At 43.4% G+C, this 22898-nt stretch overlaps 1 protein-coding gene across 6 annotated transcripts in view; it reads left to right on the forward strand.

Annotated features, from left to right (window-relative positions):
• Positions 1–22898, forward strand: part of LOC124644988 (kalirin) — a 145672-nt gene that overhangs the window by 1335 nt on the left and 121439 nt on the right. For 5 of the 6 annotated variants that reach the window (XR_006986132.1, XM_047184699.1, XM_047184695.1 and 2 more), the window contains exons 2-14: positions 820–1035; positions 1976–2168; positions 2252–2365; positions 2945–3125; positions 4137–4360; positions 4996–5099; positions 6339–6490; positions 9625–9839; positions 9920–10000; positions 10082–10276; positions 10415–10537; positions 10771–10962; positions 19462–19631. Coding sequence is in view for 5 of the 6 variants with exons in the window: in XM_047184699.1 (XP_047040655.1) it covers positions 854–1035; positions 1976–2168; positions 2252–2365; positions 2945–3125; positions 4137–4360; positions 4996–5099; positions 6339–6490; positions 9625–9839; positions 9920–10000; positions 10082–10276; positions 10415–10537; positions 10771–10962; positions 19462–19631 (2126 nt within the window). In the remaining variant the exon portion in view is untranslated. Of the gene's footprint in view, positions 1–757; positions 1036–1975; positions 2169–2251; positions 2366–2944; positions 3126–4136; positions 4361–4995; positions 5100–6338; positions 6491–9624; positions 9840–9919; positions 10001–10081; positions 10277–10414; positions 10538–10770; positions 10963–19461; positions 19632–22898 lie in introns of all 6 variants that reach the window. The other variant, XM_047184696.1, reaches the window with a different exon arrangement.

The following is a 22898-nucleotide window of genomic DNA, read 5'->3' on the forward strand; positions in this document are numbered from 1 at the left end:
TGATTTGAAGGAAACTTGTACAACAAGTGGAAGTAAGCAATTATTTCAGTATGCTTAACACAAGTATCACAAAATATAAGCGATACTCATTGTAGGTCAACTATTTAAATATACTAATTAATTTGATAAGCATGTTGGGTAATCAGGTTAATTAGAGTTTTATAAACAGTAATTGTTAGGAATCCATAGCTCCTTCCTGATAACTAAGGTCGCTACAGTGGAAGTGCATTTAAACTCGACAAAAATATTTTAAATTATTCTCTGTTATATTTTTATTGTTTTAATGTACCGAATTCTGACTTTGTTATGAAATCAAGAGTTGTGTTGTTTTTAATTCAATTAGAACAAGAATAATAAAGGAAGATATTCACATGAACAGATTTTATTTTTAAGACTACACTGGTATTTGGCATTTGTTACCTAAGAGACAACAGAAAATAAATAAGTATTGCATTATGTTTTGAAATATTCAGGGATTATCAAGGGAGTTTCAGTACCATTTCATTCCTGTTATCATTGTATGAGTTGGTCAAAGAGGTCTTTAGAGTTTTGTCAAAACATGATTTTCTTTTTATAGAATACCTAGTAGATGTTTTTTCGCGATTTCACCCGCGTCCCGGGGAAACCGAGGCCACCCACCATATAGGTAACTAGGAACGAGTAGTTTTCCAACAGTAAAATATTTTTTCAAATTGTTTTAGTAATTTCGGAGCTTTTAGGGTACAAAAAATCAAAATGTTTCGTCTTTATTATAAAGGTATGCAGGCCGACACTGTGACAGCATGATTAGTACAAAGCGTCATATGTTGGTTGGCGCAGGCACGTGCGACGCACGCAGCGAGTAGCGGCAGCGATGGAGGCCGGGGCGCGCGCGCTGGAGGTGCTGCCGCTGCTGCAGGAGCGCGTCGCGGCGCTGACCGGCGGCCGCGACCGCCGCGGCGGGCCCATCGTGTGCTTCCCCGCCAACTCACGCCGAGACCGCGTCGCCCCAGATGACTATAGGCGACTGCTGCACTACTTGATCAGTATACCAAGGTCAGTAGGTATAACCAACCTGTGTCACTGATCTAGCTACACAACGAAGTAGCACAATTATTTAAATCCTTGAGCTGATATCAGACGCTTCACTCGAATGAATGTTCACTCCAATGGGTAATCGATGGGTAAAATTTCTTTTTCAAAATGTTCACACAACTAGGCTGGAATGGCAAGAAATGAACTGATCAATCGCAGGTCAGCCAAGGAGTGTGTCAGTTGCTTAACCAGCCTTTCCTGTTTTGTGGTGGTTTATGGTCTCATGGGAATTCGTCTATTTTGTATTCAGACAGAAAGATGCCAACATCGTTTTACTAATGAATTCATTCCGCATTCGATACCTTTCATTTCGAGATAAAGGGTGTCGAATGAAGCTTCGAGTATCAGTTTATAGTACTTGTTTTCAACTCAAAGTTGTAGTTTAATTTCAAAGCAAATTATCTAAATATTTATATGAGCGCAAGGGAAAGTGGGTTAGTGCTTAAACTGGTTCTGGGATTGCCTACGAAGCACTCGACACATTTCTGTTTCATACTAAAAATAAACTTTTATGTAAATTCAGAAGCCTATCTAATAATATTTCGCTCAATACCCGAAGCCAGCAGGGCTCCCGACATTATGTTACCCTTTATTTCAGAGTTCAATAATTGTGGCTAAAGCCGCATGTTGACACGATCGTTGGTAACATTGCTGCATGTTTTTGCAGAACACGTGAAGCTCGTGCAATGTCGAGTGTCAACATACGCAGCAACATAGTACTTGGCGCACTAAGTTGGTGTCAGTCTTTGTTTCTTTCTCGTTCATTCTCCTATATGCACCAGTCTACCGACTGCTGTATTATGAATTATGCTGAGTGCTGCTGGTCATACGAAGTGTGACATTATTCAATATGTAGATTGCATTTTATTTTATTATTGTTGATTTCTTCGTATTGTTTTAGTGATTCGGTGAGATCACATGGATTTACAATATTGATTGATATGAGAGGGTCAGCATGGGCAGCAATAAAACCTATCTTAAAAGTTCTGCAAGAACACTTCCCTTCATCCGTCCACCAGGCACTGGTAGTTAAACCTGACAATTTTTGGCAAAAGCAACGCACAACCATAGGAGCTCATAAGTACAAGTTTGAGGTAAGTAACTGTTAGTAAATGTATTTTAAGGTATGATAAGTGAAAAATAATCGCAAAAACTTGTTTTTAATGTTTTTTTTCAGACAACAATGATTAGCTTAGAAGCATTGCCGAAAGTGATAGATAGTTCGCAGCTTACCCCCGATTTAGATGGTACACTGCAATATGACCACGCTCAATGGATAGACCTAAGATTGGTAAGCATAATCATGCAATATTCGGAAGTGTGCTATAATTACAGGAATTGCTTGTTGAGGAGCGTGAGCAACGCTATCATACTTCCCACAAGCGCACGGCTCGCATGCGACATGCGTGCTGCGTGCTGCGCGGCCCACGCTCCTGCAGTAGTGACGTCGTCACCATCACGGTCACTGCTCTACAGCGAGTTTATACTATAATTATAGTTCAATTTCTCCACATACAACACATACTCCACGGCACATCGCCGGCATGAAAAAATGACACTTGAAACATTACCTTTGAATACACTTTTAGCGGATCTGTAGATCGAATGCGCTAACTGTTGTGATGACACAATTTGTAAACATTCGTTTCTTAGAAAAGTACAAAGTAATATCGATAGTCCATAATCCATTCCACCCGCCACCACTCGTCGCAACCGAGCAAGCGACACGTAAACAATGCGACCGCGCAATGTTGTTAGTTGGATCCCCTTATTCAGACAGTGAACAAGTCATAGCCGAAAGGTGAACTTAACGTTTGAGCAGGTCACTTGCTATTTGTGATATGAAAGTTAACGCAGAGTATTTTTGTAGGCACTGGAAGAGCTAATGTGGCAAGCTGGCGAGTTGTTAGACAGGCTCGATGACTTGCAAGAAGACGTCGCGAGGGCAGACTTCGCGGACGATGTGACGGGCGCGAGGAGGGCCATCGACGCACACGCTGACATCAGCAAGCGGCTCGCCAAGGTGCCCGTCGACGAGCTGGAGGCCCAAGGTATGCGCCTGTATATGAACCGAATATTGTCGCTAAGACATTCGCCACAATTCGTACTCCTGTTAAATCAATTCATTCTGATTAACATGGGAGTTCTTCAAATTAATTCTATTCAATTTCGCAACCATTAAGTGTTAATTACTCAACTGAAAACGTTATTTAAAAGGTCTAATTAAAATCTGCAATCAAAGAGTTAGAAGTGTTCAGTAATACGTTATAATGATCGCTCGCATTATTACGCATCCATATATGTTTAAAGTATGCACATAATAAACGACGACGTGCATTAGAAAACGTTAAATTGCGGAATTGGTTGTCTATTTATTTTTGATTCATATAACGTTTAGTGTCATGGTTGACCGGCGGGCAGGCAGGCAGGCGCGTTGTTGTATAACATCAGGTTTCAGTGCTCATTGCGCACGCGCCATTATACACCACTACGCTGAAGGGTGTCGTGTTATGAACTAGTCATGTGTTTCGATTGCTTGTGGTGCCCTGAACACTCTGGTATACACTTTTATATAACATATTACCGTGTAGGCATATTGACGGTCCTATTATCTCACTAACTAAGAATTTAACATTTGTATGGCATTTCTTCGACTGTTTACTACTGAGTAGCTATTATATTTTTGTGTATAAGTTGCAGTTTTAATTACATACCTATGCATTAATTCGCTGTGTTTCTCAATTCTCTCTTGCTACATTATTCGTGCTCTCATCAGAATGCTTCATGAGTTTATATTACATTCAAGTACAGACACTTACACCCAAATAGCCACCTGCTATTATAATTGTAACATGCGCATTTCAAATGCATCGCTGTTGATGCAAGGTGATGGCCCGCTTTTCGACTGAGTTAGCCGCGTTCTAACGCACAGCATTTATTGTAACGCGAGCGTGTTATCGCGTCAATCACTATAGTTACCTGTTTGTGTGTATTATGTTGTCTAGTTATTAAGAAAGTGTGGCAAGAAGTGGTGGGTGATGGTTGCGATGTGTGTGTGGCAGGCGAGCGCGTGCTGCAGCGGCTGGAGGCGGCGGAGGCGGCCGGCTCGGAGGCGAGCGGCAGCGGCGCCGAGCCCGCCTTCCACTGCGGCTCGCCCGGCGCCGTACGCGCGCAGCTCTCCGCCGTGCGGTCCGCGCACGCGCACGCGCACAAGCTCTGGCAGCACAAGAAGATGCAGCTCGACCAATGCTTCCAGCTGCGCCTCTTCGAACAGGACTGCGAAAAGGTTCAACTCTCTCAATTGTCTTGTTATGCCTAAGAATAATATACTCTACAGAAGATGATATCCACAAAAAAGTGACTCCACGAAAGGTACACCGCGGTAGGCGGGGTTTATTCTAGAAACCGACCAGTAACTTCCCGTAAGCAGCAACATGTATGCTTGACAATAGGAGCTATCTGTCAGTAATTATGAACTGTATTTTCGCGTTACTTATATTTTAAACTGGCCCTCCGCGGCTTCGCACGGGTTATCAGTATTTCCCCACAATTTAATGGACCCTAAACGTGTTTTAATTTACAGCGAAGTCATTATTTATTTATTTATTTGGATTTCCAACAAGAAATACACATTATAGACATACTCATACATAGGACATACACATCTTTCGAGTATGTCCTATTGATCACGGTATGTTTTTTACAAACAACGAGCCGTTCTTTAAAAACTGTGTAGAGACGGCACTTGACGAGGTGCTGCCGTGTATATCTTCGTACTATTGCTCTCATTCATAGAACATATGATGTATTACGTACACTCTATACCTATATGGTGAATTTACTGTAAACTTCAGACTTTAGGGCTATTAGAAAATTGTTTGAAATTCATGAATGTATAAAGGAAGTTCGTTTACGTGGCAGATGCTGGAGTGGATCGTGAACCACCGCACCGCGTTCCTGGCTACGTACGTGGAGATCGGGCGCTCCTGCGCCGCCGCCAAGCGCCTGCAGGAGGAGCACGCCAGGTAACCACAGTGTCTACTCACACACACACTTACTGATCGGCGTAACGCGTACTTTCTATCTGAGACAAATCACTTTCATTGTGACCATTATAGTATGGCCATAACCGCTGCGCACTCCCTGAGGTACGCGCGGAGAGGCGGAGGGTGACGCAGTCTGTCAGTCCGCCGTCAACGCTCGTGGCGGCAGGTAGTGTCATTTGTATCGGACCGTCAATGTCAGATGCACATGAGATAAAAATTCAAAGATGGGTCGTGCGTTATCTCGAGATGTAAAAACCGTGATTTTTAAAGTGGCTGAATATTTCAAGAAAAGAAAAGTAGACAGAGAAAGCTTTCCGATCATGAAATATCATGTCCAGAAAAATGAAAATGATTACTGGAATCGCGATTTTAGGTTCGATAATATTATCGATTCATTCATAACAAATTTGCAAGACTCTGATTCAAGTTCCAATGGCGACACGGACGATGAAGATGATGACGAAATGGAAGATGAAGTTGAAACAGAATCTATGTCGGAATAACTTAACTTCTTATACTATCTACATATATCTATCTGTTTGTAATTATAGTAAATTTTCAATAAAAAAAATCCTGATTTGAATTTTAACTTTAGTTCTCATTCATCAACTGTCTAGGTTTTTTAATACAATATCGAGCATAATATAGATTCCGACCACCGTTCCGCCACAAGTCCTGCTTTAGCAATGAAAACTGATATCGTTAGATTTGTCTGACGTGTATTGATCTCATGTGAACTTATGATCTTTTTTCCTCGCCTCCCACCTCGCCTTGCATACCTCAGGGAGTGCACAGCGGTTATGGCCATACTATAGTAAATCAAGTTTATTGAAAGAATAACATTATTTTTTCGTTCCACTGCTGGGCACAGACCTCCTATCACATGGAGACGGATTGAGCATTAATCACCACGCTTGCTCAATGCGGGTTGGTGATTTCAGACTTTATAGTCCAGGTTTCCACAAGATGTTTTCCTTCACCTTTTTATCAGCCATTGGTGTCTTAGATATACTTAGAAAGTACATACAAACTTAAAAAAGTTGCATTGGTGCTTGCCTGACCTGGAATCGAATCCACACCCTCATACTCGAGAGGTTGGTCCTTTACCCACTAGGCCACCACGACTATGTGACTATGACTCCGTAGTGTAACGTATGATATCGGGTTATCAATATGTGACTGGGGCTGGTTTATAGATAAGAAATATTTTACTACCAGGTTTGCGGCGGCGTGCACGGGCGGCGGGCGGCCGAGCGTGGCGCGCGTGACCACGGCCGCGCGGCGCCTCGCCGACAAGCGCCACTACGCCGAGGCCGAGATCACTGCGCTCGCGCACCGCCTCGAGCGCGCCTACAAGCAGCTCTCCGCCGGTAAGTCACAGCCCAAACCTTACTTTGTTATACTTATTCTAGTAAACTGATAGGTATGGCTTGCACGGTATGCTAATGTAAGTAATCGGCATGACGAATGAAAAGTTATTATTCCATCTTTTAGATAACCCTAAAATAATATACACACTTATTATTTTGCTCTCACAAACAAATCACTATGAAGATACAACACGGTTGAATTTAGTTTTTCGTCACTTTTGAGTACAAATTATTCATAGATGTGACGTCACGACCCCCTGCTCTCAACCTTTGTCATATGTCATTGTTATATGACAGTAACTATAGTAAGCGCCAAATAAACTTGCAATAAATGTCATTCACCCGCCCTGCCGTCAGGGGCGCATCACCTGTGCGCCATTTTGTAATAATGTCCTTCCGTCATTCCGAATTTGGAATGCGCTTGTCTGCCCATATTTAAACTAAAAACGACTGATCATAATTTTGACCAAAGGTTTGTAATCCTTTGCGACAAGGACGCCTCTTACCACGATACACTTGTTTTGATCGTGTTACCGACACTGCTCATACATCTTTTTCGTATCGTTTTGAAATATTGGGATACATTAGTAGAAGGAGGTGAACAAACTTTATTGCACGTTTATTTGGCGCGTACTATACTTAATGTTTTGTTGGGCAGTCGGTGGGGAAATAAACTTAGGTACATCCATTAGACACCGAATTCTGAGGTAGCTTACATATTTTGTTGTCGAGTTCCCTTGACCTTCTCTGGTCTCCATCATCGGGTCAGCTCCAAACCTTCACTGTTGCAAAGTTCTATTCAATACAAATAATATAAGCCCAAACACGAGGTAGTTTACATATTCAGTTGTTGAGTTCCCTCGACATTCTTTCGTCTCCGTCATCAGGTCAGCTCCAAGTCTTCACTGTTACATAGTGTTATAAGACATACACCTTGTTTACATTTTTAAGTCAAGTTTTTATCCTGCGCATGCCTACAACTTTCAAAAGTTCCCCTGAATTTCTCAGGGTTTCCATCATCAGATCCTGACCTGGAGATTATGGGACCACCTGTGAGGTATACCCTATCAAACAAAAAAATAATTTAATAAAATAGTCTATAAATAGTTCTATGAGCGATGTTTTCATAACAGCGCCTGAACAATTTTTAAAGCATTTTTTTCGTATGAAGGTGTAAAAAAAAAATTAGAGAGTATGTCATATTTTTTTAAACATTTTTAACTTTTTTTGAGATACGTCACATTGTTATAGGATGTGGGGCAATTTTGTATGGATTGTGATCCGTCTTCTTTCCAAAAGTACTTAGGATTGTTTATTATTGACTGCTCCACTGAATTTATATAGTTTGAATAGCACTCACTCTCTAACTTTTTACTCTTTCTCTCATGTGTGATAATTAGATTAGATTTATCAGAATGATTGCCATACTCTAACTTTTTGAATTATTTATACTTTTATTTTTCCTTAATAACTTTTTTTAATGCCACGGCATGACGTGTCTTGCTTTTTCATTCCACGGGATGCCGCGGCGCACCACTGCGTGCCGCGAGACGTATGGGACACTTAGGGGTCGAGGAATTATATTTGCTAGCTAGTTGAAATAAGGTTGAAACTTGTACAGCATTTCGGTGGGGCGCAGGGCGCAAAATTGATGAATGCCAAAGTGGCTGAGCTTTCAGCTGGATGCCACGGCATGCCACCGCACGCCGCGGGATACCACTGCATGCCGCGGAATGCCACTGCACGACCTGCTGTGCCATGCCATGCCACGCCCGGCCGTCAGTGGGCGTCGGCCCTTGATTGGTGTCAAGAATGATTCACTAGAATATGACCTCCACGATATGCTACTCATATTAAAATCTCCAATTATATTAAATATTTATCATTAGGCTTACTTATAACTATCTTCTCCAGTCTTGAAAGAAAATTATTTAATTGATTAGAAAAGGACAAACCCAAATTTTGCCGGCACAAATACACAACACAAACATTTAAATTGAAATTGTTAGAAGATCTAATACTACATTGTTTAATAGGCAAAGTCCACCACAAGTCCTCCGCAGTACTTGCGTAATAGGGTTGAGGCAAGGCACATAACTCCTTTCGGACTGCAATGAGCACTCCACCACCGTGGGTTTGTCCAGTGAAATCGTAATCCCTATCCCGACGCCACATTATATAGCGATCATCAAACAACTCTGAGTCACTCACACCAGGCAATAACCATATTATGTTTCCGTAAGTAATATAACGTCGTAAGAAGTAACACTTAAATTCCTAAAGAATTGCATAGTTTTGGATCGTAATCCCCGAACATTCTGGTAGTACACCTTTAAATCACACAATGAATTCATTTTTGTAACTTATAAATAACAACCAATTACGCGAAAGTCTAACTAAAGGAATTAATACTCCCCCAATCATACAAGCAACCATCAGGCACGTCAACAACCAACTAAACACTACTTCACATGTATAAAATAATACATAAAAGCAAGCGAAAAATGCATCATACATCTTCCAATAAAACGAATAAGATAGATTAATGACAAAACACGGCAGAGTAAGTGAGACAAATATAAATTTAGCAATGTTTCCTTTAAAATGAACAGCGCCATAAAGCATACAAACAAACTCATTAAGAGAACAAAAGCGAGGTGTCGACGCGTGCAGCAAGCCAGGGGTGCTAAACCTATTACTATTAATTCTACTATCGGCCCCATCTCAAAGCTCAAAGTCGCTCAACGAGCTATCTATGGAGAAGGCTATGCTCGGAGTTTCTCTACGTGATCGAATCCGAAATGAGGGGATCCGTAGACGAACTAGAAACACACATATAGCCCACCGGATTAGCAAGTTGAAGTGGCAATGGGCTGGCCATATTGCTCGCAGAGCAGATGTCCGATGGGGTCGAAAAGTACTGGAGTGGAAGCCACGGACTAGCAGCATAGGACGTCCACCAACAAGGTGGACAGACGGCCTTATAAAGGTTGCCGGAAAACGCTGGATGCAGGTCGCCTCCATCTGTGGAGATCTAAGGGGGAGGGCTATGTTCAGCAGTGGACGTCCTATGGCTGAGATGATGACGTGTCACAAGTGTCAGCGTGTATTAAGGTAAATGTGTTGGGTGGCAGGTCTGGAGGAGCGGTCGGCGGTGCTGTCGCTGTCGGTGGTGTTCCACCACAAGGCGGAGGCGTACGTGTCGGCGGTGGGCGGGTGGGGCGCGCAGTGCGGCGCGGCGCTTGCGCTTGCCGCCGGCGCCGCGCCCTGCGCCGACCCGCGCGCGCTCGAGCAGCACGCGCAGCGCCATCGCCAGCTCTACGAGCACATGTGCCAGGCCTACACCGAGGTTAGCAACTGTCGCCACTACAACACTTCATAATTCAACAAAGGATTCACCAAACATGCTTAGATTGTTTTTGGTTTCAGGTCCATTCGACAAGTAAAAAACTGTTGTATCAGTTGGATCATCTTGTCCAAGTGTGCCATCAAACGGATCCTGCCGATATGGTAAGAGTCTATTTAGCGATAGTATAATTGTAGCGTGTTATGTATGCTGTAGAACAAGGATGAAGTGTAATGTGTGTGCAGGGGGAAGGGTCGTCGAGCGGCGCGGGCGGCGGCGGCGACCCGGCGGCGGACTACAGCTCGGGCGCCAACCACGTGCTGGCCGTCATCCACCAGATCCTCGGCCACCACCGCGCGCTCGAGGCGCGCTACCACCAGGCGCGTCTCAAGCTACACCAGAGACTCGCCTTGCTTTTGTATAAAGAAGATTGCAGGCAGGTCCGTACCAATGCTAGCTCGCACTCGCTACATGTTAAACCATCTCTGTAGTTCGAGTTTCGAGCGCAAACAATATGTATACTCGTGAAAATAAAACGCAATAATACAATATTTGGTGTTTGTTATTCACTGTTCCAGGTGCTCGATTGGTTGGCGAATCACGGTGAAGTATTTTTACAGAAGAACACTGGAATAGGAAGGAATCTCCATAAAGCTAGAGTATATCAAAAATCTCATGAGCATTTTGAAAATGTTGCTCAAGTAAGTTTATTTTATGAATATATTGTTTTGTCATATATAGTTAAGAAAAGTAGTTTCGTAATGCTGTTTTAATAGAAGTGTTTTTACGACTGAGTCAAAGCTTTCTTAGGCCGACTACAGAAAGAAACTCTGTAGCCGGCTTGTGCATAAGTAGGCATATCGAAATAACCTGAAGTATACGAAACTATTAGTGAAATGGAGCAGGTGTATTGAGTATAACTATCGTGACGCAGAACACGTACACGAACGCGGAGAAGCTGCTGGCGGGCGCGGAGGAGCTGGCGCGGTCGGGCGAGTGCTGCGCGGAGGAGGTGCTAGGCGTGGCGCGCGAGCTGGAGGCGCACGTGGCGGCCTTCGCGGCGCGCGTCGACCGCCGCCGCCGCCGCCTCGACCGCGCCGTCATGCTCTACACGCACGAGAAGGAGGTACTTCATATCATCACTACCAGTGGCGAGGCGTCTATACAGGGTTATTGGTAACACACTAGCAACCTTGCAGGACTGTATTACTAACATCATAAACTACAACTTTTGTTCTATGACTTTTTATAAAACATAATACATTTGCCAAAAACAAACCTACAAGATTTCATTGTTCCATCTAACACATTTCAACTCTATTTTGCTGTAGAGATAAAATTTGCTACAAGGACACGTACGACGCGACGCGGGCGCATAAAAATGACTGACGGCCGCTCGTAAATAGGTCAAGTTCAAACGCTCCGCCGCCACCCGAGCCCCGCTCCCCTCCGACGTCTTTTGTAACTAGCGCTTTCTTTTGCTTCGCATAGACTTCGTAAATTTTAGAGCGTACAATTGAAATGTTTTAATTTTTGTGTGAAAATTTGATGAACTAAAATCTGAGAATTATTAAAAGTCATAGAACAAAAGTTTTAGTTTATGATATTAGTAATATGGTCCTGAGAGGTTGTTAGTGTTTTACCAATAACCCTGTATAAGCCGATTCCTGTCGGATTCCCTTTCCAATTTCAACTTAGAAGCATAGGTATAATTAATAATGTAGGTATAGGTATAATTAATATAATAATTTAAACCACACAATTTAAATATCCATCCATCCTCCGAGCCTTTTCCCAACTATGTTGGGGTCGACTTCCAGTCTAACCGGATTCAGCTGAGTACCAGTGTTTTACAAGAAGCGACTGCCTATCTGACCTCCTCAACCCAGTTATCCGGGCAACCCGATACCCCTTGGTTAGACTGGTGTCAGACTTACTAGCTTCTGACTACCTGTAACGACTGCCAAGGATTTTCAATGACAGCCGGAACCTACAGTTTAACGTGCTATCCACAGTCATTGGTGTCTAAGATATACTTAGAAAGTACATACAAACTTAGAAAAGTTGCATTAGTATTTGCCTGACCTGGAATCGAACCCGCGCCCTCATACTCGAGAGGTTGGTTCTTTGCCCACTTGGCCACCACGACTTTAAATATGTATGTATGTATAACGAAATGCATACCATCGTTTTGTCTATAAATTACTTAAGACATTTTGCTCCTAAACAACCCGTTACACGTCTCGGCTTCCTTCTTCGAAAATGTCCATACAAATCTACGCCTGCATGACGTCATCGCAGCCGCGCGATGTTCGCAAAATATGGGGGCCCTCGGTAAGCCGGCACACGAGCGGCTTCTAGCCAATGAACAAGCGCGAGTGAACAAGAAAGAACGCGTTCCGAGTGGAGTATCTGTCTACGCGCGAGTGACAGCGCTTAGAGCTCTCAAATGTAAACAAACAAATTCACTCTCATTGTTTTTATTTTGTTTAAGATAATTTACAATTTGTTCGTTGTATTAATTGAATTTAGTAGTGAGTGTATCATTTGGAAATTACATAGTTCGTGTGTGTATTCTTCTTTCTCCTGCCCTGTTCCCAAATATTACTTGGGGTCGGCGCAATATGTCATTTTCTTCCATTTTCCCCTGTCACTCGTCATACTGACACTCACTCCCTTCCTATTCATATCATCTTTCAGGCAATCCATCCATCTTTTCTTAGGTCTTCCTCTTCCTCTCCATCCATCTACATTCATACTTAGCACACACTTTGTTGCATGCGTATCATCCCTCCTCATTACATGTCCATACCACGACAATCTTCTACTTCTCATCTTTTCTGTAACTGGCGCTACTTTCAGACTTCCTCTAATGTAATCATTCCTCACTTTATCCATTCTTGTAACACCACACATCCATCTCAGCATTCTCATTTCTGTTACATGCACTCTCTTCTCGTCCGTCTTTTTCAATGCCCAACACTCCGATCCATACAGGACGACAGGTCTAATGACGGATTTGTAAATTTTGCCCTTCAGTTTGAGGGGCATCCGCGGGTCACAAATAGCGCTAGTTACCTGTCGCCACTTCATCCATCCAGTATTGATCCGATGCGTAACGTCCCTGTTCACCTCACCGTCACTTTGGACGAGTGAACCAAGGTACCGGAAGTCGGAGCAAACTGGTAGGGGCATGCCGGCTAGGGTTATGGTCATGGGTCCCGAAATACCGCCAAAATCACAATGAAGGTATTCGGTTTTACTCCTGCTCACCTTTAAACCCACTGTCTCCAGTCTCAGCCGCCATGCCTCCAGTCTACTCTGGACCTCTGGCCCACTCTCCCCCACCAGAACAATGTCATCGGCGAAAAGCATACACCAGGGTGCCTCCTCCCGTATATCTGCCGTAAGCGCGTCCATTACAAGCAGGAAGAGATACGGGCTGAGGGCCGACCCCTGATGTAAGCCAACACCTACACTGAAGCTGGTGGTAGTGCCCGCTGCGGACCGGACTTCTGTACGGCATCTGCCGTACATCGCTCGGATCAACTGCACATACTTCCCTGGTATACCTTTCTCCTCAAGGGCCCACCACAAAACCTCACGAGGCACCCGGTCATATGCCTTCTCGAGGTCAACGAACACCATATGCAAGTTTTTGTGTGCACCCCTGTACTTTTCGCACAATTGGCGAATACAGAATATAGCGTCCGTTGTACTCCGACCAGGCATAAAACCGAATTGATTTCGTGCGATATCACTCTCTTCTCTCAGCCTCCTTTCAATAACTTTCTCCCACACTTTCATACTATGTGACATTAGCTTTATTCCTCTATAGTTGTTGCAATTCAACACATCACCCTTGTTCTTAAAAATGGGCACCAGGAAACTATTGCACCACTCGTCTGGTATAGTTTCCTCTTGCAACAACTTATTGAAGAATAAAGCCAGCCATTTCCATCCATCCATCTTTAATAATTTCCACACTTCCACTGGTATTCCATCTGGCCCTATCGCTTTTCCATTTTTCATTCCATTCACTGCTAATCTGACCTCATCCTCACATACATTTCTTACAAGGCCCTCGTTCACCGCTTTATGATGGAGCACACCGCTCCACTCATTTTCTTCATTCATCAGTCTTTCAAAATATTCCTTCCACCTACCTTTAATCTCCACATCATTCGAAAGGACCGTTCCGTCTCCATTCTTTACACACCTTATCTGGCATACATCTCTTGTCATTTTCTCCCTAGATTTAACCAATCGGTAAAAGTCATTTTGACCAGCTGGGCTATCTAGGGAGTCATACATCCTCTCGTGCGCTTTTGCCCTTGAAACAGCCACAATCTTCTTTGCTTTCTTCTTACATTCATCATATTCAGCCTTTTTTCGTGCTTTTTCACTATCATCATTGTCTTCCGTCCGCTGCCATTCCTTGAATTTCATCTTCTTTTCCTTTAATACACTCTGCACTTCTTCCACCCACCACCAAGTTTCCTTCTCTATCACTCCATTCCCTTTTGATTCTCCTAGAATGCTTCTTGCCGCTTTCCTTATACACGTCGCCATTCCACTCCAGCATTCATTCACATTCTTTTCATTCATTTCTCCCATTTCAATCATCTTATCAACCACTACTTTTCTAAATTCCCGGGCCAACTCAGCCTTCCCCAACAGATGCCATTTGATTTTGGGGGGCCGTCTCTCTTTGGCTTTTGGCCGGGAAGTTAAAATCACATCCATAATTAGGGGTCGGTGCTGCGAGACTACAGCTTCGCCTGGTATCACCTTGCAGTCTTTGATGTTCTTTAAACTACTGCGTCTGACCAAAAAGTAATCTATTTGTGTCACGTGGTGACCGCTTTTATAGGTGATTAGATGTTCGGTGTTCTTTTGAAACCACGTATTTACCACTGCTAGGTCAAACGCAGTAGCAGCCTGTAGCAGGGCTTCACCCTCGTCGTTCTGGCAACCGAACCCCCACCCTCCATGCACTCTTTCATAATTCCCTCTCATTCTGCCAACATGGCCATTAAAGTCTCCTCCCACGTATTGTGTAGTGAAAATAGAGAGACCTCAGTTGAAAGATGGTATTTTGGTAAGTAGACAGTTTGTTTATCCCGGGCGAAGCCGCAGCGGGTCGCTAGTATCAGTATAAAGTCAAACGATGAATCCTTTAATCTCCCTTTACCTATGTGAAATATGCGTGTATGGTGATTCAACAGAGATATCCTAATATTTCGCGAGATGCACAATATAAACTTATTCATAAGTTTGCATAGTTTTGAAACTTTCAGGATTCATGATATATTATATGATATATATAATAGAAAGAGTTTGGAACATAATTTCGGAAATTAAAGCCATCTGTACTAGTTACATTTAAAAATATGAGTGGGTATTACTACCATACCTAAAAATATTATTTATTCCTTCATTACAATCAACTAAGGCCATAAAAATACAGGGCACGCCACCATCGTGGCGGTAAGTCCCCTCTTTGAGGAGTGGCTCGGGAGGAGTCACGGCGCCCTCACGTACCGCATGACGCAGGTCCTCACCGGACACGGTTTTTTCGGGAGGTACCTGCACCGAATCGGTAGTGAGGAGGCGCCCGGGTGTCACCATTGTGCGGACAGCCCCGAGGACACGGTGGACCACACAGTCCAGGTGTGCCCCGCATGGGAAGGGCACCGCCGGGTCCTCGTCGAGGCTTTGGGCGGCGGCGACCTCTCGCGTCCGGCCCTGGTTTAGGCCATGGTCCGGGGCGAGAGGGAATGGGATGCCGTCGCCTCCTTCTGCGAAGCGGTCATGCTCGAGAAGGAGGAGGCGGAACGCCAGAGAGTTCGCACCTCTCATCCCGGCCGCCGCGCTGGACCAGGTAGACACCATGGGCGCCGGGTGTCGCGAGATGACTCCCGGCCACTGTAGGCGTGGGTCTGTGGGCGGTGAGTTCGGGTGGCTCATCGCCTCTCTGTCTACTTAGACGACAGACCCGTGTCGACGGCGCGCGTTGTTCCACGCGCTCCTCAAAGAGATGTCAGCAACCCCAGCGGGGCCCAGCAGGGCCAAGGCCTGCCGGGGCTGCGGGTTGTTCGAAAGAGATACCGCGGCCCTGGTACACAAAAGGCCTATGACGGAACACGACGGTTTTTAGTCAGTAAGAGTCTGACACTCCCTCTCCGCTGCTAACCCACTAAAAAAAAACGCCATAAAAATACAATTCAAAAATATAAAGAATACTTATACATAACAGTATAATGGCGGCTGTTCTCATTTAAGGAGATCAGCCAACTGCGCAGGACATATTATAGTGCACAAGCATTTGCGCAGACACAGGTGCACTCCCTATTCCTTCACTCTCATAACCCGATGGCACGGCAATCCGACACCACCGGAAAGGGATCAGGCGCAGGACCGACATTTACGTGCTCTCCGATGCACGGGTGCATCAATCACCAACTTCCAGACTTCGAGCTGCTTTGTGAATCTTTAAGAAAACCCACAAAGCGATTTCGGCCCGACCCGGGAATCGAACCCGAGACCTCGAGCACAGCAGCCGCGCTTGCGACCACTAAACCAACGAGGCAGTCATAACAACATGATAACTGTATACAATAAACACAATACCTACTATAATTCACTTAAGTTACTATACGGACATACAAAATAAAAAAGTAAGTAAATAAAAACTAGTGGACACGAATCATCGGCGTCGTGTTACGCTGACTGGTGTCACGTAGCCGGCCACGAAACCGGCGGTACACAACATCTCTCGGCCAAAGGTCTTTCTTAAGGAACTTGTCGAGATATTAGTTACTGTCGTGGTGACAAAGTTTATAGAGGTACCGATTGTACAGAGTGTTTCGAACAGTTTCGCTGTCAATTTTCAAGGGAAAACATCGTTGTTTGTACTGACTGACAGCTACTGTCATCTGCACCAAAAAACGGTCGAGGCCTAAAATTGAATTTGTCATTGGGATACAGATAACCCATTGAAATAATTTCCTTATTTTATTTACGCACATTAAAATCTTTGTCGTTTTCAAATGATTTATAGGCAAAACAGGTCATAAATCAGGTGTGTTGATTACATCGTGTTTATTGTATGTATGGCTCCGTGGCGGGTGCTCGCATGATAGTAGTGATAGTGCTTCACCAAATAGACCACTCGGGAAACATCTGCATATAAGTCGTATTTGATTAATCGAGCGGCCCGTCAAACCCATCATATGTATAGAAACACTGTGTGCCCTGGACTCACGCCAGGCTCCAGGTGAACTTTCACTTAGTATATTTGTATGCTGGCAGCCGACTATCAACAATCTATTTTATTTAAATGAAGGTTTCACTGTTTACCTACTTCTGCTACTATACATGTCAATTCACACTTATTGTGCTTGATCATGATTTATGTCAATCATTGATCGAAGAAATTGAAATGAAGATGATGTACACTAACTCATATCTTGTTTCACCGCATCATTAATATTAGCCTTTAATTCTATTCTAACAATAAATTCGTAGGATGTTAACTGTCCTTTGTCCTTAAAAAGGCAGTCGAAAGTCGGCAGTTAGACTTGGGGCCTTTTTAGGGTTCCGTACCTCAAAAGGAAAAAAACGGAACCCTTATAGGATCACTTTGTTGTCCGTCTGTCTGTCAAGACCTTTTATCTCAAGAACGCGTGGACGTATCAGCTGAAATTCTCAGGTCTATTGTCTCTTTAAACTCTGAAAATATCAAACTTCTAAGCCAAGCCAATCAAAAGATACAGCCGATTATGTCGATATTTTCAACAAATTTTCGACACTCGCAAAGGTATACAATTGAAATTTATACCAAATACCTAGGTCTATTGTTCCTTTAAACAGTGAAAAAATCAAACTTCTAAGTCAACGCGATCAAAAGATACAACAAAAGAAATCGAACAAAAGATATGCAGTTTATACACCTTCGACGAATTTCCGTCACACGCTAGGGAATCAAAACCTACAAGGTACTTCCCGTGAACTCAGAATCTTGAAATTCGGCACGAAGCAACGTTATATAGTACAGATAAATAAAAATTGCGAAAATGATAAATTTGAAGTTACATAAAATATTACAATACTATTTTTGCTTACATGACATAAACATTTTTTTAATAATCATAAACTTACTACCTACCCTTTTTCACATGAACGCGTAGAGATATTAAAGTTGAAATTCATATCAAACATTTCTTAAATCTAATTGCCTCTGAAGTAGGTATGTGTGGCTTGATGGCACGGGCCGAAGCCAAGTGCTTTTATAAATTATGAATTTAAAAATCTTCTTGTTAATCTGTATGTATTCAGGATTACTGCTTTTTGTAGTAGTAGATAGGTAGATGGACTATATATAGGTGGATGGTAGTCGTGGTGGCCTAGTGGGCAAAGGACCAACCTCTCAAGTATGAGGGCGCGGGTTCGATCCCAGGTCAGGCAAGTGCCAATGCAACTTTTCTAAGTTTGTATGTACTTTCTAAGTATATCTTAGACACCATTGACTGTGTTTCGGATGGCACGTTAAACTGTAGGTCCCGGCTGTCATTGAACATCCTTGGCAGTCGTTACGGGTAGTCAGAAGCCAATAAGTCTGACACCAGTCTAACCAAAGGGTATCGGGTTGCCCGGGCAATTGGGTTGAGGAGGTCAGATAGGCAGTCGCTTCTTGTAAAGCACAGGTACTCAGCCGAATCCGGTGATACTGGAAGCCGACCCCAACATGATTGGGAAAAAGGCTCGGAGGATGATGGGGATAGGTAGATGGGCTAATGTTTAATGTATTTAGGCTCTTGTGCAAGGTTTTTGGGATAACTCCAGTGCTGGACATTATGATGGGGATAGTTTTGGTGTGTGTGATATTCCACTGCGTTTTGAGGTTTATTGATAAATTGTGTATTTGTCTATTTTTTCAGTGTGTGTGTTAGTAAGGTTGTGGGTGTTGCATGTAGCTGTATCTATTATGTATACTAATTTCTTGTTTATCTACCATAGTTATGTCTGCTCTATTGTTATAAATAGTTTAATCTGTGAGTATGGTCCTATTCCAGTACAATTTAAAATTAACATTCTCTAAGACTGCTTGTGGCTTATTATAGTAGGGTACTTTTATTATTACTCATTTATTTGCAAACCGCGGTCCATAGTATTAGTAAATACATTAAAACTTATTAAACTATTGTTAGTAGGTATACATAGAGAAACAAAAACAACTGCACATGAATATTTTTAAATACACACTCATCCAACTCCGACCTGTGTGTGCAGTCTCACATCGGCCTAACATTGGACAGTTCCACCGATCGCTCAATGCTCTGAGTATGCTGTGGGAGCTGCCGCGTATTCTATGCCTTAGAGAGGCGCAACGCTTACGCATACGCTTTTTACTACTTGTTGTCGCTCTTCCACCTTCTCACTGAAGCATCTGCGTGCCAGAGCATTACACATAGCAACTACTTATCTGACCTCCTCATGCCATGGACAGGCTTAGAGCAACATGGAAACGATTTATTCGGCTCAGACAGGACGCGTGCGAAGTGTGTGTAGGATTGAAATGGTTCGCCACCTCGCTGTATATATGTAAGTGTGTGTGGTGCAGCTGGTGCAGTGGCTGGACACGCTGCGCAGCGGCGGCGGCGTGTGCGCGGCGGACGACACGGCGGAGGCGGCGCGGCGCGCGCTGGAGCAGTGTGCGCAGCACCGCGCGGCCTCGCTCGACGCCTGCGCCGCCACCCTCGCGCAGGGCGACGCGCTGCTGCAGGACCTCAGGTATGTGCACAGCGCTCACCAATTTACTTACCAATAGATAGCAAATTTGAGTTTTGAAGGATTGCTTAAAATCGGGCAGATTATATTACAGTTGCCTGAAAGTTATTCTCAGGCCAAATCTTTCAAAAAACAATTTACCTACCTGTTAGAACAAACAATCACACACTCCCAAGAATCAATTTTCGATTTCTCAACAACTTGAAGAAAGTTTATTGATTTTAAACTAAGTATATCATGGAGTTTTGTAAAATCCTGTGTAATAAACATGTATAATTTTTGTATCCGCAACTCTTTCCCACCGGCTTGCGCATTAGGCTCTGTCAGCAAAAGTAGCACAAAACGCAGTTGTTAGAAGACGCCCATGTAGATACATACATTATGGGTAAAGTTGTGGAGTGCGCTTGTCCGACTTGTGGCTGCGGCGGACAGGGGACGCGCCATTCAGCGCAAACTTCCCACTGGGCCTCGTATCTCTGCAACAGATAAATTATAGTTTCCTTGTGACATGTGCCGCGTTCACACTACCTCACTCCTACTGTCAACACTATACGGACAAAACAAACTGGTATTATTAGGTTTCCGTTTGAGGTACGGAACTCCAAACCATGTTTTTATTAAATGTGGGCTATTTCATTTACTCGGAATTGCTTTGGTTCGATTGCTGTCAATCTACTAATACTTGCCATAAAAATAGTTCACGCAATATGATTCCTTATGCTTGCGACATCGATCCTGATTACGTTGGTATTTGTAATCGTGTGCATAAAAGTACTTGCATATGCTCGACTTGATGACGGCAGAATCAGCAATCAGCATTATCGAATAATAGCACTTAAAAATACAAAAAGGTCTATTTTAAAAACGGACGTCGTCGTGTCGTGTGTAAAACGGGAGTCGTGGTGGCCGAGTGGGTAAAGAGCCAACCTCTCAAGTATAAGGGCGGGGGTTCGATTCCAGGTCAGGCAAGTACCAATGCAATTTTCTAAGTATTTCTTGGACACCAATGACTGTTTGGGAAAAGGCTCGAAAGGAAAGGAAGTTAAAAAACGGACCTAAGGGATGATTTATATGAGGCCGGGCCGTGTCCGGGGCGTTTGTATGTGTTTATATTACACAGTGCATGATCCGTGGCCCGTCCGGGCCACAAACTATAAAAAGAGTGACGATGGTGCCGACAGATTTCAGGCATTATTGCGAAAAATCCTACGGGACACTTTTATTTCGGCAGCATATAGTTCTGTTTGTATGTGTTTTCTTCTGTTGGCTTCAGACTCAGTCACAAAGGTAGCATGATTTGTATGCAAATCCTGGTTTCCGATGGTAAAAAATGGTACACAATGGCCGTCGCATCGTCGTCGGGACGTTACACAACGGTATGCGACCCAATTTCTATGAAAACGCGCATTGCCAGAGCGTTACTCTGTTTTCAGTGAAAATCCTAGTGTGGACACGCGATGCAGATATGTGGCTCGAACAATGTATCATTTATCTTAGCGTCTTACCGGATGAGATTGACGGCTGTCTGTGCGTAATTATTGTCTTGCTGCTGTACCCGACTATCGTTAACGAAGTCCAGTAAATCACTGACGAATGAATACATCATCACGTTAATTGATTATTTATTTTAGTTTTCGTAGATTCAGATGTGGTATAGTTCGGCCATTCAGAGAATGCGTTCCTGACACGTCGCGATTGAACTGACGACGTAACTACATTCATTGATTATTGATATAATAATGTTGTTTTAATGCTCCTCAATTGTTAAAACGGTAAACAACCAGCAAAAATATTTTTATCGTAACTGCAACGCCATTGCAAAGTTACGTCGTCAGTTCAATCGCGACGTGTCAGGAACGCATTCTCTGAATGGCCGAACTATAATATTTTTTACTCAATTATATGATAATCGAGTCATAGAGAGAATTTTCAAAATCATTTATGTGGTTTGAATACAGAAGTGATTGTTTGTAAGCAAGTGTGTTGCGCGCTGAATGAAAGCCCGCTGCGCCGTTGTGTGGAGCGCCGAGTGTTTTGTGTAGACTACGCTGCGGGACGAGTACGACTTGATATGGTTATTCCCGCGATGCGTATTCATAGCGATGCTCGAAGTTGCCATTGTCTTAACTTAATGCAATATAATCAAGCTATATTTTAAGTATTCTCGTAAGAATGTGGTCTTCTAAATTAGATAATATGATTTTTGTCTACAGACCTATAGTAGTATCCTTTTTCAGTAAATAAGAACCAGGACTTCTGGCTAACATTGCTTCAAAAATTCTCATCGCTACGAATGTATAATAAGCCCAGATACGAGGTACTTAGTTAATACAAACGGTTGTGGAGTTCCCCCAACAGTCTATCCTCTCCATCATCGGGTCAGCTTTAAACCTTCACTGTTTTGTGATGTATTCAGACATACACGTAAGTGTTAGATTTTAGCCTACGCATGCCTACAATTTTCGAAAGTTCATTTCGATTTCTCTAAGGCGTCTTTGAGTAAACAACAAAAGCTTCCGACGATTTGAATCCTCCCCCTTTTTGAGAAGTCGGATACAAAGAAAAGCAAAAAGCTAATAAAAACACCCCCGCCACAGGTGTCTAGGAATTGCTAGTAAGTCCTAAATAAAGAAATCTTGTCTCGTATACGTAAGTTGATAGTTGCAATCAGTTGGGTTATATCCTCGGCGCATTTAAATGATACCGAGAGATATTCCCTAAAAGGTCGGAGAACTCGGCGTGCTTCCGTCGCGTTCGCGTCTTACTCAACGCGCGGAAAACTTGCCGTTTGCTCAACCGACCGGGTTTTGCGCGATGCCAAATATACGCACCACTTGTCACTACTTACTGCTCCTTCTTTGATCGCTGCAAACTGACTACTTACTTAGGTTCAGCAAACTATCATTAAAACATCACTATTCTAAATATACGAAACATTACTATGTGCAGTGTTATCTAAATTAGGGCCTGACTACTTTTTACAATTAAAATTACATATTATGCGAAGCTAATAATAATGCTTCTAGTGGTCCTTTTATGGCGAAACTCGTTTGTAAGCATTACAAAATAATTGGTTCGCAATACAAAATGAATCAGCCCCCGTCTAACTTGTTTACCGTAACAGGAAAAGTGGACAGGGCGACGGGCGGCGATCCTGTAGGATGACGGGGACCAAACAATGGCGCTCGTTGCCATAGCGCCACCAGCTGCCCTGCGAAACCACATCTATATTTAGACATATAAAGGCGGGTCTACGCTAGGCGAACCGAG

The sequence above is a fragment of the Helicoverpa zea genome, chromosome 31, assembly GCF_022581195.2.
Source record: "Helicoverpa zea isolate HzStark_Cry1AcR chromosome 31, ilHelZeax1.1, whole genome shotgun sequence".
NCBI lineage: Eukaryota > Metazoa > Arthropoda > Insecta > Lepidoptera > Noctuidae > Helicoverpa > Helicoverpa zea.